Here is a 20,849-nt window from a genome sequence, read left to right as displayed (position 1 = left end):
TCTCTAGAAAAAACTTTAAAAAATTAGCCAGGCATGGTGGTGTGTGCCTGTAGTCCCAGCTACTGGGGAGGCTGAGGCGAGAGGATCACTTGACCCAGGAGTTCCAGGCTACAGTGAGCCATGATTGTGCCACTGCACTCCAGCCTGGGAAATCGAGACCAAAGCAGCCTCAGTACCTATCGATGGGGGCTATATAAATTATACCCCCACAAAAAACACCTACCTCAAAACAAAACCAAACCTACTACGCAGCTGTTAAAAAAAGTGGGGTTGATTTCTATGTATTAGTACTATTCTGAAATCATCACTGAGATTTAGGTTAAAAAGGCAGTTGCAGCACTGTGAGTGCTGTGTGCTCCTTCTGTATGAAACAAGGCATATCTGCAGATATGCAAGTTGGCCCATGCATGGGAGAGTTCTGGAAGGATTCTTGAGAAGTCAGTTACAGTCATCTCTTCTGGGGGACTGGGGGATTAGGGCAACCAGGGTGGGAGGTTGACTAACTTTTTTTTTTTTAATTTTTTGAGACAGAGTCTTGCTCTGTTTCCCAGACTGGAGTGCGATGGCACGGTCTTGGCTCACTGCAACCTCCGCCTCCCACGTTCAAGTGATTCTCCTGCCTCAGCCTACTGAGTAGCTGGGATTAAAGGCGTGTGCCACCATGCCCAGCTAATTTTTGTATTTTTAGTAGAGATGGAGTTTCACCATGTTGGCCAGGCTGTTCTCGAACTCCTGACCTGAAGTGATCCGCCCACCTCGGCCTCCCAAAGTGCTGAGATACAGGCGTGAGACACTGTGCCCGGCTCGGAGACTAACTTTTCATTGTCTACCTGTTGTATCGTTTGAGTCTTGAAAGGTGCTAGAGTGTAGTAGCTGCTTCTGAGCACAGACTCCAGAGCCCCATGGCCTGGGTTCGAACCCTGGCTCTTCCTAGCTGTGTGATCTTGGGCAAGTTACTTAACCATTCTTGGTCTCATTTTCTCATTTATAATTTGGACTAATAGATGTTAATATTTGTAAAGTGCTTAAAATTATGTCTGAGATATCGTTGGCAATGCAAGAATGTCTACTGTTACTAATATTGCCATTAACCTGCATTTCATTTTTGTTTAGTAAGCCAGTTTAATAAAAATAAAGCCTTTAGGAATGGAAAGGAAAACAGGAACACAGCCAGTTTGTGGCCTGGGCAGATTAGACCAGAGGGCTGGGTGCTTTCCCTCCAGGGTGCATTCTCTCCTCCACAAGATGTCTAGGAGGACAGCCCCCAGTGCACAATTGAAGGTGACAGTAGGGAGCGGGGGCAGGGTTGGCTCCAGGGCCCAGGAAGCCCACCGGAGGCATCAGCCTTTTCCTTATGTGAGCTCCCACTGTGAGGGGAGGGCGGTGCCACCTTGGGCCAGGAGGAACGGTGCCCCCACGCTGAGCATTTGGGATTCTGTCCCTGTCTTATGCCATTGGCCTCTGGAGCCATCGCTTTCCTCACACCCATGTGCCAAGGCCAGGTTACCTCCTGCCTGCTGGTCAACCCATGGGGCGGGACAGGAAGAGGCAGAGTCAGAGTGGCCTTCAGCAGGGCTACCGGAAGGGACTGACAGGAGTGGGCAGACCTAAGGGAGCCCATGCTTCCTGGGCAGCCAGGAAGAGGAAGTATCCAGCCCCATTTATGACAGTCAGGTGTGATCCGATTCCTGGAAGGTTGGGGGCTGAGCATGACCCTGGACTCTGGGGCCAGATTTCACCTGTAAGCCAGAGGGGATGAGGACGGACACCCAGCAGATGAGGACGGACACCCAGCAGGTCCCTGCAGGTCCCTTGGCACTGGCAACAGGAAGGTCTGTGGCTGCAGGGTTTTCTGGGAAGAAGGATTTCAGCTGCACAGCTGCTGGTGTTTCTATGGGTTAATGATTTATGAAGGCTGGAGGCTGGGGCCTTTCTGGGGCTGCCCTGTGCTCTGAGAGCCACTGGGCTGAAGCACAGGTTGTGAGCCAGTGACTTGTCTCAGTAGCTGAAACTGCAGCCCTGACTCCAGCTAATGCGATTTCTGGTCTTCTTTCCACAGGTGTGTAGCTGGGACGGTGCTGGTCTGAGCTGGACCTTGTCTGATGGCTTCCTCCAACCCTCCTCCACAGCCTGCCATAGGTACCGTACCCAGGGCTTCCTGTCCCTCTCATCCTTTCTTAGAAGGGGGCCGCCGGGGGCCGGCGGAGGGCCTTGCTCTGGAGCAGCATGGCGCCGGGTGGGAAGTCTGCTCTGCTGGCTGCTGGCCCTGCCTGGGCCGCATCCTCTATCTCACGTTCCTTGTCTACAAAATAGAAGTAACTTTCTGCTCATGGAGGAGGCTCTGGGCAAGGGTCAATCCTTTTCCTGTCTCCCTGAGATCCGCCGGAGAGGTGAACACACGGGGGTCTCAGGCTGAAGCTTATAAGTCAGGGATGAGGAACTGAGGTTGGGGGAGAGGGTTGCGCCATAGGGTCAGGCCATTGAACAGTGGTAGCATTGCCGCATTTAGTGAAAAAAAGAGAAAGTAAAAGAAAAATACAGCCAGGCATGGTGTCTCATGCCTGTAATCCCAGCACTTTGGGAGGCCGAGGCGGGCAGATCACTTGAGGTCACGAGTTTGGGACCAGCCTGGCCAACATGGTGAAATCCCATCTCTACAAAAATACAAAAATTAGCTGGGTATGGTGTGGCACTTGTAATCTCAGCTACTTGAGAGGCTGAGGCAGGAGAATTGTTTGAACCTGGGAGATGGAGGTTGCAGTGAGCCAAGATCACACCACTGCACTCCAGCCTGGGTGACAGAGCAAGACTGTCTCAAAAAAAAAAAAAAGAAAAAAAGAAAAAGAAAAATACATACTTATACTAACAAAATTATTCATCGTTTATCTGAAATTCAAGTCTGTGTCCTGTATTTTATTTGGCAACCCTGGCACTGGGGCCTCAGACACTGCAGGTGGAATCCAGGCCCCGCCCGGGAGGAACTGGGCCCAGGGCTGTTTCACCCACGGCGGCAGCTTCCTGTCCTCTTGTATCACTATGAGAGAGGCAGAATTGCAGATGGTAATGAGTGAGGGCTTTGTCATCAGCCCCATCTGAGTTTGAATCCTGACCCTGCCACTTAGACTGTGGGGCTGCTTAAGTGACATGTTGTCTCTGTGGCTTAGTTTCATCATCAGTAAACATGGGGACAATGATACCCTCTCCTGGGCTGTTGCAAGGTTTAAATATATGTCAGGCATAGGCATGGGGTAATCAATTGCTCACTGACGGGAGTGCTTATCATCGTGGGTGTCAGCAGGACAGACAGCGTGTGCCATGCCCTGCACCCCTGGGAGAGCCAAATGATGCATCTCCTCCTCCCTGAGCCTCGGGGTTCTTCTTGGGCTGGGGGTGGGGAGCAGCCCAGCAGACCTGTCTTCTCTGTGGCAATGGGTGGCTTCCTAGGGTCCCTCACCTCCTGGACTCGCTTGTATTGGTTCTCACAAGGACCGGGTCTGTCCAGGAACATCAGAGGCATGAGTGACCAGCTCTGGCTGTGCCACCTGTGCAGGCTATTAGGAAGGGCTTCCTTCAGCTCTCAGCTGTGCTGGGATGGGCCTCCTGAGTTTTCCTTCTGATAAGGAGCAGTGCCTGATTGCCGGGGGGAGGATAGAAGGCGGCCTTGGAGACAAGCACATCTCACCTCCCAATTCATGACTGGGATTTGGGTCCCAGCATGCCTGGCCTTGCCCGATCCCGCCCCTGCTGCCATGGGCACCTGTTCCCTTTCCTCTCCCCACCAAGAGGCCTGAATCGGAACATGGGGAGTGAGAAAAAAAAATTTATGACTAAGTCAATTCTGTTCTGTTCAGCAAACATTTGACAAATATTTGTTGTTCCAGCTCTTTCTAATATTGCTGGCTAGTATCATCTGGGTGAACCCAGCTCTTTGCCATTTTCTCATTCTCTGAGAGCTTCCCATTACCTTCCCAAATTAAATTCAAATTCCTGAGTAGGGGATTCCCCACGCACCTTGTCAACTGTCTAATGACCTTCATTCCTGCGCGTGTCTTCAGCACCCCCGGGGCACTTGGTGTTCTCTGTCTTTGCTGTGGCCTCTGCCTGGAATCCACGCCTTAGTTGGAGCTTGTCAGGCCTTTTCTCATCCTTTAAGTCTCAGCACAAGGGCAGCCTCATCCTCGGAGCCCTTCCTGAAGCCCCAGAGAGCCCCAGCCCCTTCCTCTTGGCACCGTCTCAGTCTCTGAGGTTTTAGGTTTTCTCCTGCTGGCTCTGTCCTGTCAGCCTCACAGTGAGCTCCGGAGGGGAGCTCACAGTCACCTACCCCAAACCCCAGGACTGTGTCTTACCTTTCCTTCCCCCTCCCTGCCCACTGGATGCTGGGAGCTGCTCACTGCATGCATGGATAACTGAAGCTATTTGTACTCTTAAAGGGAGGAGGTGCAGGCCAGGCACAGTGGCTCATGCCTATAATCCTATCACTTTGAGAAACCTTGCTTGAGCTCCAGAGTTTGAGACCAGTCTGGACAACACAGTGGAACCTGTCTCTACAAAAAATGAAAAAAAAAAAAAAGCTGGACATGGTGATGCTACCTGGGAGTCTGAAGTAGGAGGATCACTTGAGCCCAGGAGGTTGAGGCTGCAGTGAGCCATGATCGCACCACTGCCCTCCAGCTTGGGTGACAGAGTGAGCTTCATTTAAAAAAAAAAAAAAAAAAAAGGTGTAGAAATGACCTGAGTCCCTGGACACGGCTGGGGGCAGGGTTGCCTGAGGCCGGGTCTTGCCTGTGAGTTGGAGAGGACTGCCCTTCTTACCCAGCAGCAGGGACTGGGCTATGACAAGGCTGTAATCATAATAATAACAGTGATAATGGTGGTAATAATATGACAGTGATGATGTAACGATGGTGATAATAATAAGCAGAATCATCATCGTTAGAAAAGCTAACATTTGGTGAGCACGCACCCTGCACCAGGTGCTTTATTTATGTTCATTCATTCCCTCCTCCTAACAACCCTGTGAGGTAGTTGCTGTTATTGTCCTCATTTTACAGATCAGGAAACTAGGAGGGGGTCAGATAACCCGACACTCATCCAGCTGGTACCTGGGTGAGCTGGAGTCTGAGCTGAACCCAGATGGTCTGACTCTAAAACCTTAGTCACTGCAGTGACACCATCCACATATAAAGGGAGACCCCCACCCCCACTCCCTGCCCAGCAGATTCACTTAGGCAAGGACCAGTGGGCACTGAGAGGCTAAGAAAACCCTGCATAAGTCAGGATGGGCCTGTAGCTGGTACCCCCAAAATAGTGGGTAGGGACTTTGTGGTCATTTATTCCAGTATTTAAACAAATTTTTTTTTGAGACAGGATTTTGCTCTGTTACCCAGGCTGGAGTACAATGGTGTGATCATGGCTCACTGCAGCCTCAAACTCCTGGGCTCAAGCCATTCTCCTGCTTCAACCTCCTGAGTAGCTGAGACTGCAGGCACATACCACCACACCCAGCTGATTTTAAAATTATTAAAAAATTTTTACTTTTGTTTATTTTTTTTTGAGACAGAGTCTCGCTTTGTCACCCAGGCTGGGGTGCAGTGGCACAATCATGGCTCAGTGCAGCCTTGAACTCCTGGGTTCAAGTGATCCCTCCACCTCAGCCTCCCAAGTAGCTGGGACTACAGGTGTATGCTACTACACCCGGCTAATTTTCTCATTTTTAGTAGAGACAAGGTCTTACCATGTTACCTGGGCTGGTCACAAGCTTTTGAGCTGAAGCCATCCTCCTGCCCCAGGCTCCCAAAGTGCTGGGATTACAGGCGTGAGCCACAGCACCCAGCCTATGTTTTAAACTTTGAAAATTACCACCCATAGACATGACTACAGGGGGACAAATGCTTATCACATGCCTCCTATATGCTGGACATTACACTAGATGCTGAGGATGCAACAGCAAACAAAACAGACAAAAATACCTGCCCTCGTGAAGCTTATATTCGAGTAGAGGAGACAGACAGCAACACAAATAGCATATAGCATCATATGCTGACAACAGCCATAGAGAAAGGTAAAGTAGGCAGGGCAAACTGGGAGTCTCAGCAGGTCTCTATGGCAGCGTGCAGTAGAGATGCCGCAGCATGCAGAGAGATGATGCGCAGTAAAGATCTGAAGGAGGGCAGAGCAGGAGAAGATACTCGAAGGAAGAACGTGCTAGGCCCTGGGGCTGCGGGTGCAAAGGTCCTGAGGCAGGAGCATGCCTGGCACATTTGTGGTACAGGAAGGAGATCAGTGTGGCTGGAGTGGAGGGAGCAAGGGATGAGCAGAAGATTCTACGCACATGTGCGCGTGTGCGTGCACACACACACACACACACACCCCTACCCAATGTGTATATGTAACTGAAACAGAAGTGTCAAAACCAATATTGAAATTATACCAAGGTGAATTCATTAGTATCACAATACATTATTTTTTAAACATCTGAAATAATTCAATACCAAATGTATTTTATTTGGTATTATAATATCAAAAAGATACCCCATATGATTTTATTAATATTAGAATACAATGTTCAGAAACATCTGAAACAAAACAAGCTATCAATCCAAACACCAAATACAATGCTGATTGGGAATCCCCTAATTAAATTTATGAGCTACCAGGGGTTGGGAACTGCATCCGAAAACCACAGATCCAGCTCCCACCCAAGCCCTTTATGTCAGCGCAGGGCAGAATGTCTGAGGGCTTAGTAGAAGAGTATGGAGGGTGAATGGAGCTGGGTTCCAGTCCATCCCCATCCTCTTAGCTGCTGACTGTGGGCACATTGCTTTGCTTCTGTCTCTGGGGTCTTGGGTAAATGGAGGTGATCCTGAGGCTGGATCAGGAAGCTGCCTGGGGCACAGCTCGGGCTCTCTCAGGACTTGTTTCTTGACACCTGGGGAAGGAGTTTGCTCTACAGGCCACATCGCTGCCCAGAGTCCACCCCTGCTGACCTGGCCTGTGGGATCCCCAAAGCCCCAGGAGGAGTGGCTGTGTCTCCTCCTCTGTGGCCTCAGAGGAAGTTGGGTACTTCTCATTCTGGGGAGGGAGGGCGTACTCTGGGCTTCCATTGCAGTTGAGCAGCTGAAGAAGGGGTTTCCTACATCTGCCCCCAAAATATTATGCTCTGGGAACCTCCAGGTCATTGTAGGGGAGTGACTGGATTTTTCTAGTCCAAGAGACTGTTGGAATCAGATATGTCCATCTGTCCATCTGTTCATCTGCTGGACCATCTGTCCATCTCTCTGTTCCAGCCACCTCCTCACCCATCACTCATCCATCCATCTAATGTTTATTGAGCATTTGCTACGGCTGGGTCCGCAGACCCATGGGCTAGAAAATCCTGTTTGTCCTCAAGGGTCTGTGGCTGTTGTTGTCATAATCCTTACATATACAGGCACTGTGCCGAGGGCTACTCCTACCCAGTGGTTCTCTGATAGTGGTGATTTTACCCTCCAGGGGGACATATGGCAATGCGTGGAGACATTTTTGGTTGTCACAGCTGGAGGGTCCCCTGGGCCTGTAGGGTGTAGAAGCCAGGGATGCTGCTAATCGTCCTACAATGCACAGGATAGCCCCCCTCTCCACCCACAAAAAGAATTATCCAGTCCCAAGTATCAATTGTACCAAGGTTGAGAAACCCTAAGCTGCAGCTCAGCTGATGTTCATGTCAGCCTTATGGGGACAGTGCTGTTTTTATTCTCCAGTTTGCAGAGGAAACCAAGATTCAGAGAGGCAAAGTGACTTGCTCAGAACCACACAGCTAGCAGGGAGCTCAGACAGGGCCATGTGAGTGCAGAGCTCATGCCTAAGCTGTGTGGCATGTGCCCACAAGAGGGCTGCTTAGGGCGGTCAGCTTGGCAGATGTTTAAAAACAGAACCTAACTGCCCATTGGTTTTGCAATGGTTTGCATAAGGTAGGGGATGGAGTTATTGAACTCCTGAAGTTCCATTCAGCCCAGAGTTTAGGAAGGAAGTCTTCTAGGAAGAGGACTGGGGAACCTCCATGTGGTGAAATGGCTGGAAATGGCTTCTCATGCTCTCTAGGATAGAGAATTCATCCCTTCACTCATGTAACAAAAGCCGCTGAGCTCCTGGTCTGGGCCGGTCCAGGACCAGACAGTAGAGGTGACAGACAGGTGAGATGTCTGCTCTCAGGGATCCGAGCTTGGTGGGGAGTACAAACAAGGGGCAGGGGCAGAGAAGGAGAGGCCACACCTCCTGTAGTAGGGTAGGCGGGGACGGTCTCTCTGCTTGAGTTGAGCTTTAATGGGAGAGGAGGACAGGAGTTCAGAGTCACGAAGGGGGTTCCCCAGGAGGGTAAAAGCAGGGAATGAGGCCTAGCAAGCTGACCTCCATGCTGGGAGCTTGGTGCCTTCCCCTGCCCCAGCCAGTCTGTGCCCTAGTACCTGCAAGCTGGCTGCCTCCAAGTCCAGGCATTCCCAGGCAGCTGTGTTTCATGCTGCTGCACATACCAAATAAAGTGCAGTGAGAAGGATGCGCTATCTGTGCTCATTTGCACACACAAAGCACACAGACACATCAACACACAAACATACAATAAGCTTGTGCTCACACATAAACACACATTTAAAAAGACCCCTTGCTCACAAAACAGGGAAACACGAAATAAGAAGAGGAAAGATATACATTGAAGTACTGAGGTGCACAGGCTCGCCCTAGGAGCACACTCCCTTCCCTCCCTCAATTGCCACTTGCTTAGAGACCTAACCCAACCCCCTCCCCCTGGCCTTACCAGCACTGTAGGGCCCTGTGGCTTGAGTTTGATGGCTCTCATTCCCTGGCTGAGACCTGGGGTGCTCACCCAGTTCCAGCCATGCCCACCTACCCCAGCCATCTCTCCATTGACCAAACCTCAGAGATCCTGCAGCCTGGCCAACTCCTTCTCTCTTCCAGGAGATCAGCTGGTTCCAGGAGTCCCAGGCCCCTCCTCCGAGGCAGAGGATGACCCAGGAGAGGCCTTTGAGTTTGACGACAGTGATGATGAAGAGGACACCAGCGCAGCCCTGGGCGTCCCCAGCCTTGCTCCTGAGAGGGACACAGACCCCCCACTGATCCACTTGGACTCCATCCCTGTCACTGGTAAGATGTTTCTGGGAACTTCCGGTCCTGGGGCTACAGGGAGCATGGAGAACTGGGCGGAAGCTCCAGGCTCTCAGGGATGCCTGGTGGCCCCTCCGCTGTCCCCAGAAAGCAGGAAGGGAAAAGCCAGTGGGAAGAAGCTGCAGTCTATGGCTTCCCTTGCGAATTGGAAATTCCTAGCATTCCTGCAACATCTGGCGCACTTTGGCACATTGTAAATGGAAGTGGTTGGCCTGAGTTTTGCTTTGGAGACAGTTGCTGCCCAGAGCTTGTGTCTCTGAAGTCCTCCCTGCAGCTTCTCCTAAAGAATCCACACCAGCCAGAAGAGCAGCCTCCCAGAGGTCCCCTCTCCTGTCTGCCTTGGGGAGCTGGCAACCCTGGGGGGCAGGAGGGCCCTGATAAGCTGGTGTTAAATGGCAGCTTCTGGGCTCTTAGAGTCTGTTATCCGAGAGAGAGAATCTGGGGACTGGACCAGCTGGAACTTCCTGCAGGCTTGGGGACAGCGGGCTCCTGGAGCAGCTGGGGGTGGAGGGCAGGCCCAGAGCAGGCAGGGTGGCTGCCACGGGTTCTGGCTGGAGTTGGGAAGTGGGCCACGGGGTGGGTGGGGGTGGTGCAGGCCAGGTAGGGGAGCTGATGACTGATCCAGGGCTGGGGGAGGGAGGCGGGGCTCAGCAGGCACCCAGACTGGCCGGGCCCTGTCTGCGGCGCCCCTGGGGAGGCTGGGAAAGGGGCGGGGAAGGCCTGAGTGCTTGGGGCCAGCCTCTGGCCTGACAGGCTCTCTGTCTGCTCTTCTTTTGCAGACCCAGACCCAGCGGCTGCTCCACCCGGCACAGGGTAAGTGAACCTTGCTCCTTTGCTTTGGCGGTTGGAAACAGGGAGACACCGGGCAGTGGGTGGGGATGGGGTGGAGCTGAGGCCCAGGGGACCCGACTGGTCTTTGGCTAAGGAGGAAAGCATTTCACTGAGGCCCTGTGCCCTGGGGGAAGAGGTCAGTTCCAGAAACTCATGGTACTTTTTCCTTTATTTTGCCCACAAACCTCTGAAACCGCAGGAGGCAGGCCTGGCTCCAAACCCTACCTCTGTCCCTTCCTAGCTGTGTGGCCTTGGAGGAGTCACAGAAACTCTCCAAGTGTCAGTCTGTTTGCGGCTGAAAGGGAAACAATGAGAGCACCCCCTCTGTTGGGTTGGTCTTTGAGAAGTGAACGGCTGGAGGGTCCCCAGTGTCTGTGTGTGTGTGTGTGTGTGTGTGTGTGTGTGTGTGTGTGTGTAGTGGGGGAGGTTGGGGGGGTTTGATGGTGGGGGGGTGCAGCCCATTGTAATTATTTTTGCAGTTGCCATTTGTCTTGTTAATATCATTCCCATTCCTATGACAGTTGCTATTAGGGACCCTGCCCTCAGTGCCTGGGAGCCTGTCAGAGGCAGTGTAGCCTAGTGGTTAGGAGCCTGGATGTTGGGGTGAGGGCCTGCGTCTTGGCTGTGGCCCCCACACTGGCCACAGGTCCTCATGTCAGTCAAGTCCCCCTTTGGTTTTCTCATCTGTAAAATGGGCCATCGGGTAAGATGCCCAGCCTCGTGGTAGGTGCCTAATCAAGGCATTTGCTTTTTATCACAGTTCTTCTTTGTCTTCTGCAGGTCAGGTCTGGGTTGGAAGGGTAATTGGGCAACTGGAGGTGGTGGGAGCTGAGGCCTCTCAGGACCAGGTGCTTAGAGCCTCCTTGCCTAAGCAGTGGAGGGGTCTAGGCTCCAAATGAATGGCCCAAGCATCTGGAACCCTGAGTTTAAATCCTCACTACCCTGGTGAGGGGAGGCATGTCTGAGCCCTGCTTTGTCTTCCTGGGGTGCCCCAAACTGAGCAAGAGGGGCTAATTCTCAGGGTGGTGTCACCCAACGGGAGGTTTCAGAGATGCAGGTTGCAGGCCCAGGCCCCCAGAGGAGAAGTCCTTCATGTGCTCATTTGCTGTCCAGAGTGGGTGGACTTGGGGAGGGTTTCTCCTGAGCTTGCTACTATGTAATTAAGGTCAGAATTAGGGGCCAGCCTCTCCTTCCTGATTAGGGACCTAAAATGAATCAGCAGCCATTCGTCCTGCACCTGGGCTGGGAAGGGCCGTGATGGCTGCAGTCTTCCAAGGGTTTATATCTCCAGGGTGGGCCAGGGGTGAAGTTGTGGAGAAACTCAGTCTGGTGGGAGATGCAGATGCATCAGAGTGGGACAGACGGACGCCCAGGGAGCTGGGACACTGACTGGAGGGGAGCAAGGATGGGGCCGTCAGGGAAGACTTCTGAGCCAGGTCCTGGCTCAGCAAGTGAATGGAAATTCTCCATTCAGGATGGCAGAGGGGCAGGGGGAGTGCCTGCTGAGGAAGCCCTTGAGCAGAGGTACAGGGCTGGCACACAGGGTGGTCAGCACACTCACTTCCTTCAAGCTACCCTCCTGGAGACCCCAGGAGTTAGGTGATGTGCTCAGGGTTCCATGTAGATAAGTAGATGCTCATTCAGAAGAGAGACCAAGGCCCCTCTGACACCGAGGCCAGGCGCTGGGCCACCGTGCTTCTCTGCCTCCAGGAGCTCTTGCGCTGGTCCCTGATGAGAGGGTGTGGCTGGCTTCATAGGAATGATCTGATTGTGTGTACATTTTTTGAGGAAAGATTTTTGCCCACTCAGAGATGATCTCTGAGCTCTTGGGAGAGTGGCGTCTAAGCAGTCGGTGGAATGTTCCATAGGTCTCTCCTGGGGAGGCTTGTGCGGCAGTGCCTGGTGTGTGATTCCTGATGAGGTCCCTTCCCTTGACATGAGAGCAGAGCAAAAAGAGCCGGCTCTTCACTCCCCCAACACGGAGATCTTGTGAGGGCGGAGGGGTGTGCAGGTGTGTCTCTCCACCAGCAGTTGCCTCTATGGGGACAGGGACTTTTTGATTTTTTGGAGGGGGATGTTTTGTTTGCTGCCAAACCTCATGGCTTAGCAGAGTGGCAGGCACGGGGTAAGTGCCAAAGACGTCCTTGTTGAACGAATGATGGACAGAAGGACAAGGAGGGTCTGTGTTCCATGGAAGCAAGGAGAAAGCAAACAGCATGTCAGACCTGGTGAAGTGGCTCACGCCTGTAATCCCAGCACTTTGGGAAGTCAAGGTGGATGGACCACTGAGGTCAGGAGTTCAAGACCCAGGCTGGCCAACATGGTGAAACCCCGTCTCTACAAAAAATACAAAAATTAGCCGGTCCTGGTGAACGGTGCCTGTAATTCCAGCTACTGGGGAGGCTGAGGCAGGAGAATCGCTTGAACCTGGGAGGTGGAGGTTGCAGTGAGGCGAGGTTGCGCCATTTCACTCCAGCCTGTGTGACAAAGTGAGACTCTGTCTCAAAAACAAACAAACAAACAAACAAAACCAACCAAAGAATACCACCCCACTCCCCTACCCCCAAACGAATGGCATGTCAATAGGGTTTCTATTGGATTCTGACTCTGGCAGCTGAGAGGCCAAGACAGAGGCCAGGGAAAGGAAGCGCAGAGTAGTTGTGTGGCCCAAGGCCACATGGCTAGAGCCACCTGACCTCACTGGTGCTGATGGTGCTGTGCTGAGCCACAGGCTGTGCTAAGTGCTCTGTGTACATTATCTCTTTTTGTTGTTGTTTGAAACAGGGTCTCACTCTTGCCCAGGCTGGAGTGCAGTGGTGTGATCACGGCTCACTGCATCCTTGACCTTCCAGGCTTGAGCGATTCTCCTGCCTTAGCCTCCCGAGTAGCTGGGACTACAGGCATGTGCCACCACGCCTGGCTATTTTTTTTTTTTTTTTTTCTGAGACAGTTTTGCTCTTGTTGCCCAGGCTGGAGTGCAGTGGCGCCATCTCGGCTCACTGCAACCTTCGCCTCCTGGGTTCAAGTGATTCTCCTGCCCAGCCTCCTGAGTAGCTGGGATTACAGGTGTGTGCCACCACGCCGAGCTAATTTTTTGTATTTTTAGTAGAGATGGTGTTTCATCATGTTGGCCAGGCTGGTCTTGAGCTCCTGACCTCAGGTGATCCACCCACCTTGGCCTCCCAAAGTGCAGGGATTATAGGCGTGAGCCACCGCGCCCGGCCTAACTTTCATATTTTTTGTAGAGATGGAGGTCTCACTCTGTTGCCCAGGCTGGTCTTGAACTCTTGGCTCAAGCAATCCTCCTGCCTTGGTGTCCCAAAGTGCTGGGATTACAGGCATGAACCACTGCATCTGGCCCGTATTATCTTATTACTTGTACCCCTAGGAGCCCTAGAAGACAGGGACTATTGAATATGCCCATTTTGCAGATGAGCAGCTGAGGCTTAGAGAACTGAAGTAATTTACCCACATCTCATGGAGCTAGTAAATGGCAGGGCTGGGACTAGGCCTGTCTGTCCTCAGAGCTGTCTACCGAGGCCCACAGGGTTTGCTTCTCCTGGTGGACTCTGAAGCACGTGCACTCATCTCCACCCTGAGCTCTCGCTGGGGGAGTCGTGGTTGAAAGAGCAGCCCTGAGTACCCAGCAGTGCTTGGGAAACGTGAGCGCCACAGATCGCTGGCTTCCTGTGTTTTTCCTGGACTCAGGCCTGCACCCCTCACCTCTGAGTGCAATAGCCCCATGGACTCCGGCCCCCTCTGGAGTTGTTTGCTTTTCCTGTTTAGTTTTGCCTTTATCCCCCTGTGACCTCAGCACTTTTCTGTGGGTCAGGGTTTTGGCTCCTGGCCCTGGTCGCAGGGATTCTCATGGGCTCCCTGAAGGTACCTGGCCTACCCCTTCCTGGGCTTTTCTGGATAAGATAGTTGTACTGCCTGTTGGCTAGTGTCTCTCATTGGGGCCTGGAGCCAGGGGAAGGGATGGGGCAGCCGTATTCTGGGAGAGGACAGGGAGACTCATCCTCCCTGGATGTATCGGGGCTGAGAGGATCAGGCCAAGAGGAGACCAGGCTCAGCAAAGCAGTATTGGCACAGGATGGAAACAGGGCGCTCGTGGCCTGTGGCTTCTGAGACTGCTAGGTGTGGGGGACATAGGGGCTCATGGGAAGGGCAGGTCAGCAAGGCTGGAGTGGGTCCGCAGCGTCTGGAGGAAATCTTCAAGATTTTCCAGGTTGCCGCAGACCTAGTCTGGAGTTGTTTGGAATCCTGGGCTTCTCCTTACATGTGCTGTTTCCCAAATCCGGAACATTTGAGCCTCCTGTGTCCTGTCCCGCAGGGTCCATGCGGGACGTGAGGCATGGCAGATACCGGCTCTCCGCCCATGGAGTCCCCCATGGGAGGGTTATGGGGACCAGGTCTTTCTTTCCATTAAAAATCTTTCTTTAAAGGTCCCTTGCCAAATCCATAAATTGGAAAAGCTGGTTTTTGTGTTTTCTTTCCTTCTTTTCCTCCTCCGAGGGTAGAAACAAGGGCTCCCAGTTTCCAATCAGAGCCAGGACCTTTGGATCCCAGGCGCCTTGAGGACCCACACCGCCTCTGCATTGAAAAAGGCACATGCAGGGTACCTGGTTGGCGCATCTCTTCATGGTATAAATATGCCTTCAAGGAATCCTGTGACGTTCCTCCCTGTATCCCTGCAGCAGTGGGACTCTGCCTCACTCGTTTTTTATCCCAGTGCCTGGCAGAGAGGGTGCAACAATACTAACAGCCTACACGTGCACGGACTTTACAGTTTACATCTCATTTTGATTCTCACAACTGTGGGAGGCAGAATCATGGCCCTTCCACCCCTTGGAGATTTCTGCGTCTTCATCCCCAGCACCTGTGAATCTGTGACGTTGCGTGGCAAAGGGACTTGGCAGATGTGATTAAGTGAAGGGTTTTGAGATGGGGAGATGATCCTGGGTTATCCGTGGGCCCAGTGGCACCACAAGGGTTGTGACAAGAGGGAGACAGGAGGGCCAGAGTCAGAAAGAGGTGGGAAGATGCCACGCTCCTGGCCTTGGAAATGGAGGATTGGATTGTGACCAAGGAATGCAGGTGGCTTCTCGAGGCTGGAAAAGGTGGGGGATGGCTTCTCCCCTGGAGCTGCCCCTGCTGAAACCTCGCTTTTAGTGAGAGCACAGCCCTGCCGAAACCTCGCTTTTAGCCCTGCGAACCCCTTGATGGCCTTCTGACTTCCACACCTGTGAGAACAGATTTGTGTTGTAAGTCACTAAGTTGGTGGTCATCTGTTACAGCAGCCATAGGAAACTAACACGACAGCCCCGGAAAGAGGAAATTATCGTGGGCACCATTTTGCAGACCAGACCTGGGAGAGGGCGTCACTTGTCTGTGGGGCTGGGCTGGCAGGCATGGTGCTTGGGCTCAAAGCCTCAGGCCAGGGGCTCTGTTTGCTCTTCCTCTATGGCCCTCTCTGTGCATCTAGGATGGTGCTCTGCTGACTGGCCGGTATTCCCCTGCCCTTCCCTTGCGTCTTCCTGTCCTTTCACCCAGCACCTCTTTACTGAGTGACTGCGATGGGGGCTGACATGCTCTGCCAGGCCGTGTTATTTTTATGTGCCTGTGTGTGTATTTGGCTCTAGGGCCAGATCATAATGGCCTGAATGTACCCAGCACTTCTTACATGCTGCGCTCTGAGAGCTTTCCCTCCCCAGTGCCATTCATCCTTGCAACACTCTCACAGGACAGGCGCTGATATAATCTGCATTCTAGAGATGTGGGAACTGGCACAGAGAGGACATGACATCAGCCCAAGGTCACAGAGAAAGATTGGCAGAGCCAGAGTTAACCCCAGCTGGCTTCCAGAACCTGTGTTCTAATCCGTCTGGCGCAACCGTCTCCCACACAGAGCTGGTTTGGATCCCGCCTGCCCTACATGTTAGCTGCATGACCCGGGACATGCTCTTTGGCTTCTCTGCCTAACCCTCAGTTTCTTTTCTTTTCTTTCTTTTTCTTTTTTTGAGATGGAGTCTCTGTCGCCCAGGCTGGAGTGCAGTGGCGTGATCTTGGCTCACTCCAACCTCTGCTCTGCCTCCTGGGTTCAAGTGCTTCTTCTGCCTCGGCCTCCCGAGTAGCTGGGATTACAGGCACCCGCCACCATGCCCGGCTAATTTTTTTCTATTTTTAGTAGAAACGGGGCCTCACCATGTTGGCCAGGCTGGTTTCAAACTCCTGACCTCAAGTGATCTGCTTGCCTTGGCTTCCCAAAGTGCTAGGATTATAGGTGTGAGCCACCGTACCCGGCCCCCTCAGTTGCTAATCTCTGTAAAGCAGGGTGATGAGACTCACCGGATGGCACTGTTGGTGGGGATGAAATGAGATGGGAGAGATTAGGTGCTTACTCGGTGAGCTGCTCATTGTCACTCTCTCCAAAGGGTGTGGATCTGTCTGGGGCTGACTGCAGGCACAAGGGACCCCTCCCTGGCCTATGCATTGCTTAGCATTACCTGAGATGCTCTTCAGTCCATCCCTTCTCCCTACCTCCTCCCCTCTCTTCCTTTTTAAAAAAAATACAGTTTGTTGTAGAAAAATTAGAAAGTACAGAAAATGATAGACTAAAAGCAACTTTTAATCCTACCATGGTGTGTTTCTGTCCAGCTTCTTTGCTAGGCATGTGTGCAAGTATGCATGATTGTTTTTATAGAACTGTGGTTTATTGCACATGCTGTTTCGTGGCTCACCTTTTTTTTTTTTTTTTTTTAAAGCTAATTACATATCATGAGCATTTCCCCGGGGGAACTTGTATTGTTTTGCAACAACCCACATGGCTCTCGATACATTCTTGCCAGGGGTGCAGGGCTTCTCCATGTCTGACCGAGCCCTGGGGCCCCTGAGATGTCAGGGAGGGAGGTGCATATGCCACAGAGCAGGAGGCCAGAGGCTGGGCTTTGGCCCAGCATGTGTGTGGGGGGCCACCTGTACAGAGATGGCTCCCCAGAGGCCTCGATGCTCACTCCCTGCTGAGGTCTGTGATATGATGCCACCTGAGGGCTGCTCTGAGACTTCCCATGGGGGGCTTCTCACTGCTCTCTACTCATCCAGTAAGGGGATCTGTGACCATGTGTGGGGTGGCACAGGAGAGACACATGGGGTCCTGGAAGCCCTCTGTGCACAGGATGGGCGGCCACAGAGGGAAGAGGGAACATATGCAGGTAAGGCCCCGGTGCCTGGAGGAGAGGTGGAGGGAAGGAGGGGGCGGGGAAGCAGCACACACGAGGCCATACCACGTGCCAGCCCCTGTGCCAGAGGATTTACATGCCTTCTTTATTTACTCCGTACCAGAACCCTGCGAGGGAGGTAGCATTGCCTCATTTTACAGATATGGAAACTGAGGCACGGAGAAATGCTAAGTGCTTTATCTGCATCATCTCACTGAATCCTCACAGCTGGAAGTAGGACTGATACTTCACCCTGGTTCACATTCAGTAACTTGTCCTGGTGCACACAGCCAAGTGGCTGAGCCACAGTCATATCCCAGGTCGTGGCCCCGGGGTGCTTACTTCTTCCCCCCTCACGCCTGGGAGCCCTGGTTCTCAACCCTGGCTGCATGCTGCAGCCTGCAGGGAGCTTACCCCTGACCAACAGTCAGAGTCTCTGGGGCGGGGGCCCTGGCACCCACATCTTCTAGGGGCGCCCTGCTGACTCTAGTGGGCTGCCAAGCCAGATGCTCTCTAAGGTCCTCAGCTTTGACATGCTGTACAACCAGGTCAAGTGGCCAGGGCCAAAAAGGGACCCGGCAGCAGGCTGAACCTGGGCTGCGTGTTCTTCCCTTTCCTTCGTGTCTCTTGATCGGGCCATCATGCTGGGGGGAGTTTCCGAGGCGGGCGGTGACACTGTGTGGGGCTGTCCTACACAAACTCTCCTGTCCTGTCCCTCCCTGTGCTGCAGCTTGGGTTTTCCTTGAGGCCTTATAAGGCAAATGTCATTCCAGTCCTTTCTAGTCCCATCCCCAAAGGTGAAGTTCTTTCGTTTCTCATATTTGTTATGCCTTGTCCTGGCAAGGGCCCCAGAATGCTTGTGCGTGCGGACCATGCTGGCCAGGAGTCCTTAGCTTGTTCTGGTTTTGGGGGTCTCCTCCCCGACCACCCACATGGTGCAGCCTCTGGGAAGGGACCCTTGGAGGTTCACTGAGAAACTGGGGCCTGTACCAGCCCCTGCAGGGGTGGTGGGTGCCATTCTCTGGAGTGGGGCTTCTTATCTTTAAAACAGGCTGGGGGCCCGGCGCGGTGGCTCATGCCTGTAATCCCAGTACTTTGGGAGTACTAGGCGGATCTGAGGCAGGTGGGTCACCTGAGGTCAGGAGTTCAAGACCAGCCTGGCCAACATGACGAAACCCTGTCTCAGCTAAAAATACAAAAAAAAGTAGATGGGCGTGGTGGCACACGGGGACCTACCCCTCCCTGCCCTGCTGCTCTTTGGAGAGAGAAGAGGTGGGGCACAAAGGTGCTTGGAGCTCTGTGGACCAGAAATACACCAGGTGGCCTTCTGGTGCACTTGAACTCCTCTGCCGGCAATGTAGGTTGCTGCTTGGGGGTGCTGGGAGGGGTCCTTTCCTCTCTTCCCTGCCTCTGCATCTGTCTGCCTTTTCCTCCCCATCTCCCGCCCCTCACCATGGACCATGGATTCAGCTTCTTTCCTTTGCATTCAGGTTGCTGGCCTTACTCCCATTTGCAAGCTGAGAGGCATTAGGAGAGCAGGAAGCTCAGATAAGGGTGAGATAATTGCCTCTTACTGGTTTTTATGGCTCTTTTATGACCCGGAGGCCCCTGAAGGAGTGTTTGTTCACAGGGAGAATTAGACACGGCAGCCCTGCATGGCTTCCATGGACAGCGGCTGGGAGAGGCTGCTCCGGGTGGGTATAGGGTGGGTCCAGGGCCTTGGCAGGCAGCAGGGAGGGTCACGGGTACAGGAGACGCCCCCAGCCTCATTTCTTGCCGTGCCCTCTTTGCATGTGTGTCTTGAGCTGGAACGTTGCTCGTGTCCCTGCTCCCCCAACTTTATTCCTCTTCCCCTGCCTGGGAAGGCCCTTTCCCCATCTCATTGGCCCGAGGAACACCTGCTCCAGTCTAGGGAGGCAGCAGAGGTGGTCCTGAGAGCAAGGCTTTGCAGACAGATCACTGGGGTTCAAACTGCCGCTGTGCCACTTGCTGGTCAGGTGACTTGGGTAGTGGGGGTGGGCAGGAAGTGACCTCTCTATGCTGTGGGGACCCCCATTCCCCAGCCCAGTACACCAGAGCCAGTACCTGGGCTGGTCGCTCACTGGGTTTTGATAAGGTGCAGCGAGGAGAAGCCTCCCCCTGCCTATAAGTCAGCTCATCAGGTGTTTCCAGATCCCTCCTGAAGTTGCCTGACCTCACCCAGTGATGCCTCTGCCCACCTCCACGTCACCTTTACAGTTTACGTGGGGCTTTCTCTGGTGTTCTCTTGGTTAAACTGCATTCTTTCGGTTAAAGCTTGCTGCAGCCTTTGAGCTGGGTGTTGCGCTTTCTCTTGGACAGTGTCTGAGTTCATTTGGGCTGCTGTAAGACAGTGCCATAGATTGGGTGGCTTATAAACAAGAGAAACTTTTTTTTTTTTTTTTTTTTGAGATGGAGTTTTGCCCTGTCTCTCAGGCTGGAGTGCAGTGGCACGATCTCAGCTCACTGCAACCTCCGCTTTCCGGGTTCAAGCGATTCTCCCATCTCAGCCTCCTGAGTAGCTGGGATTACAGGCATGTACCACCATGCCTGGCTAATTTTTGTATTTTTGGTAGAGACAGGGTTTCACCATATTGGCCAGGCTGGTCTCAAACTCCTGACCTCCAGTGATCTACCCACCTTAACCTTCCGAAGTTCAGGGATTAGAGGCGTGAACCACCACACTCTGCCTAAGAGACTTATTTCTCACAGTTCACAAGGCTGGGAGGTCCAAGATCAGGGTGCCAGCAGATTCAGTGTCTGATGAGGGCTCATTTCCTGATCATAGATGACACCTTCTCACTGTCCTTACATGGTGGAAAGGGCAGAGGAGCTCTCTAGGGCCTCCTTTATATGGGCACTAATCCCACCCATGGGGGCTCTGCTCTTATGACCTAATCACCTCTGCAAAGGCCCCACCGCCAAATACTATCACCTTGGGGGTGAGGATTTTAACACATGGACTTTTTTTGTCAGGGGAACACAGACATTCATACCATAGCAGATGGAGACTTGAACTTGCGCCTCTGAGTGTGCCGAGGGCTACTGCTCTCTCTCTCTTTTTTTTTTTTTTATAAAATGGTAGCTAAACAGGCAAGAGCTGAGGTAACCATATGCCACAGCAAGCCTGTGATGTAGGTGAATGTCTACATGCAAGTTCTCGACTTCTAGGTGGTCTGGTTGAAACAATAGAAGCTTTGCAGGTAGACGTAGTGTAAGATCCCAGCTCCCACTAATTAGCTGAGTGATTTCTGGGTAATTGAAACTTTGTGAGGCTCAGTTTCCCCACCTGTAGAATAGGGGTAACAACACCTGCCTCCGGTGTGTTCCTGCAAAATTAAATGTGCAGGCCGGGCTTGTTGGCTCACTCCCAGCACTTTGGGAGGCCAAGGTGGGCAGATCACCTGAGGTAGGGAGTTCGAGACCAGCCTGGCCAACGTGGCGAAACCCCATCTCTACTAAAAATACAAAAATTAGGTGGGCATAGTGGCGCGTGCCTATAGTCCCAGCTACTTGGAAGGCTAAGATGGGAGAATTGCTTAAATCCGGGAGGTAGAGGTTGCAGTGAGCTGAGATCGTGCTGCTGCACTCCAGCCTCGGTGACCAAGTGAGACTGTCAAAAAAAAA

At 52.8% G+C, this 20,849-nt stretch overlaps 1 protein-coding gene across 10 annotated transcripts in view; it reads left to right on the top strand.

Annotated features, from left to right (window-relative positions):
- The window catches only part of ARHGEF10L (Rho guanine nucleotide exchange factor 10 like), a 158,270-nt gene that overhangs the window by 39,251 nt on the left and 98,170 nt on the right, over positions 1-20,849 (top strand). For 8 of the 10 annotated variants that reach the window (XM_055353810.2, XM_031011860.3, XM_055353972.2 and 5 more), the window contains exons 2-4: positions 2,060-2,139; positions 8,950-9,135; positions 9,936-9,969. In XM_055353810.2, the coding sequence (XP_055209785.1) occupies positions 2,103-2,139; positions 8,950-9,135; positions 9,936-9,969 (257 nt within the window). In that variant the 5' untranslated portion in view covers positions 2,060-2,102. Of the gene's footprint in view, positions 1-1,669; positions 1,833-2,059; positions 2,140-8,949; positions 9,136-9,935; positions 9,970-18,674; positions 18,759-20,849 lie in introns of those variants that run through there. The other 2 variants (XM_055353771.2, XM_055354174.2) reach the window with 2 other exon arrangements.

This window comes from Gorilla gorilla, chromosome 1, assembly GCF_029281585.2.
Source record: "Gorilla gorilla gorilla isolate KB3781 chromosome 1, NHGRI_mGorGor1-v2.1_pri, whole genome shotgun sequence".
In the NCBI taxonomy this organism is placed as follows: domain Eukaryota; kingdom Metazoa; phylum Chordata; class Mammalia; order Primates; family Hominidae; genus Gorilla; species Gorilla gorilla.
This window is presented reverse-complemented; position numbering and strand designations above follow the sequence as displayed.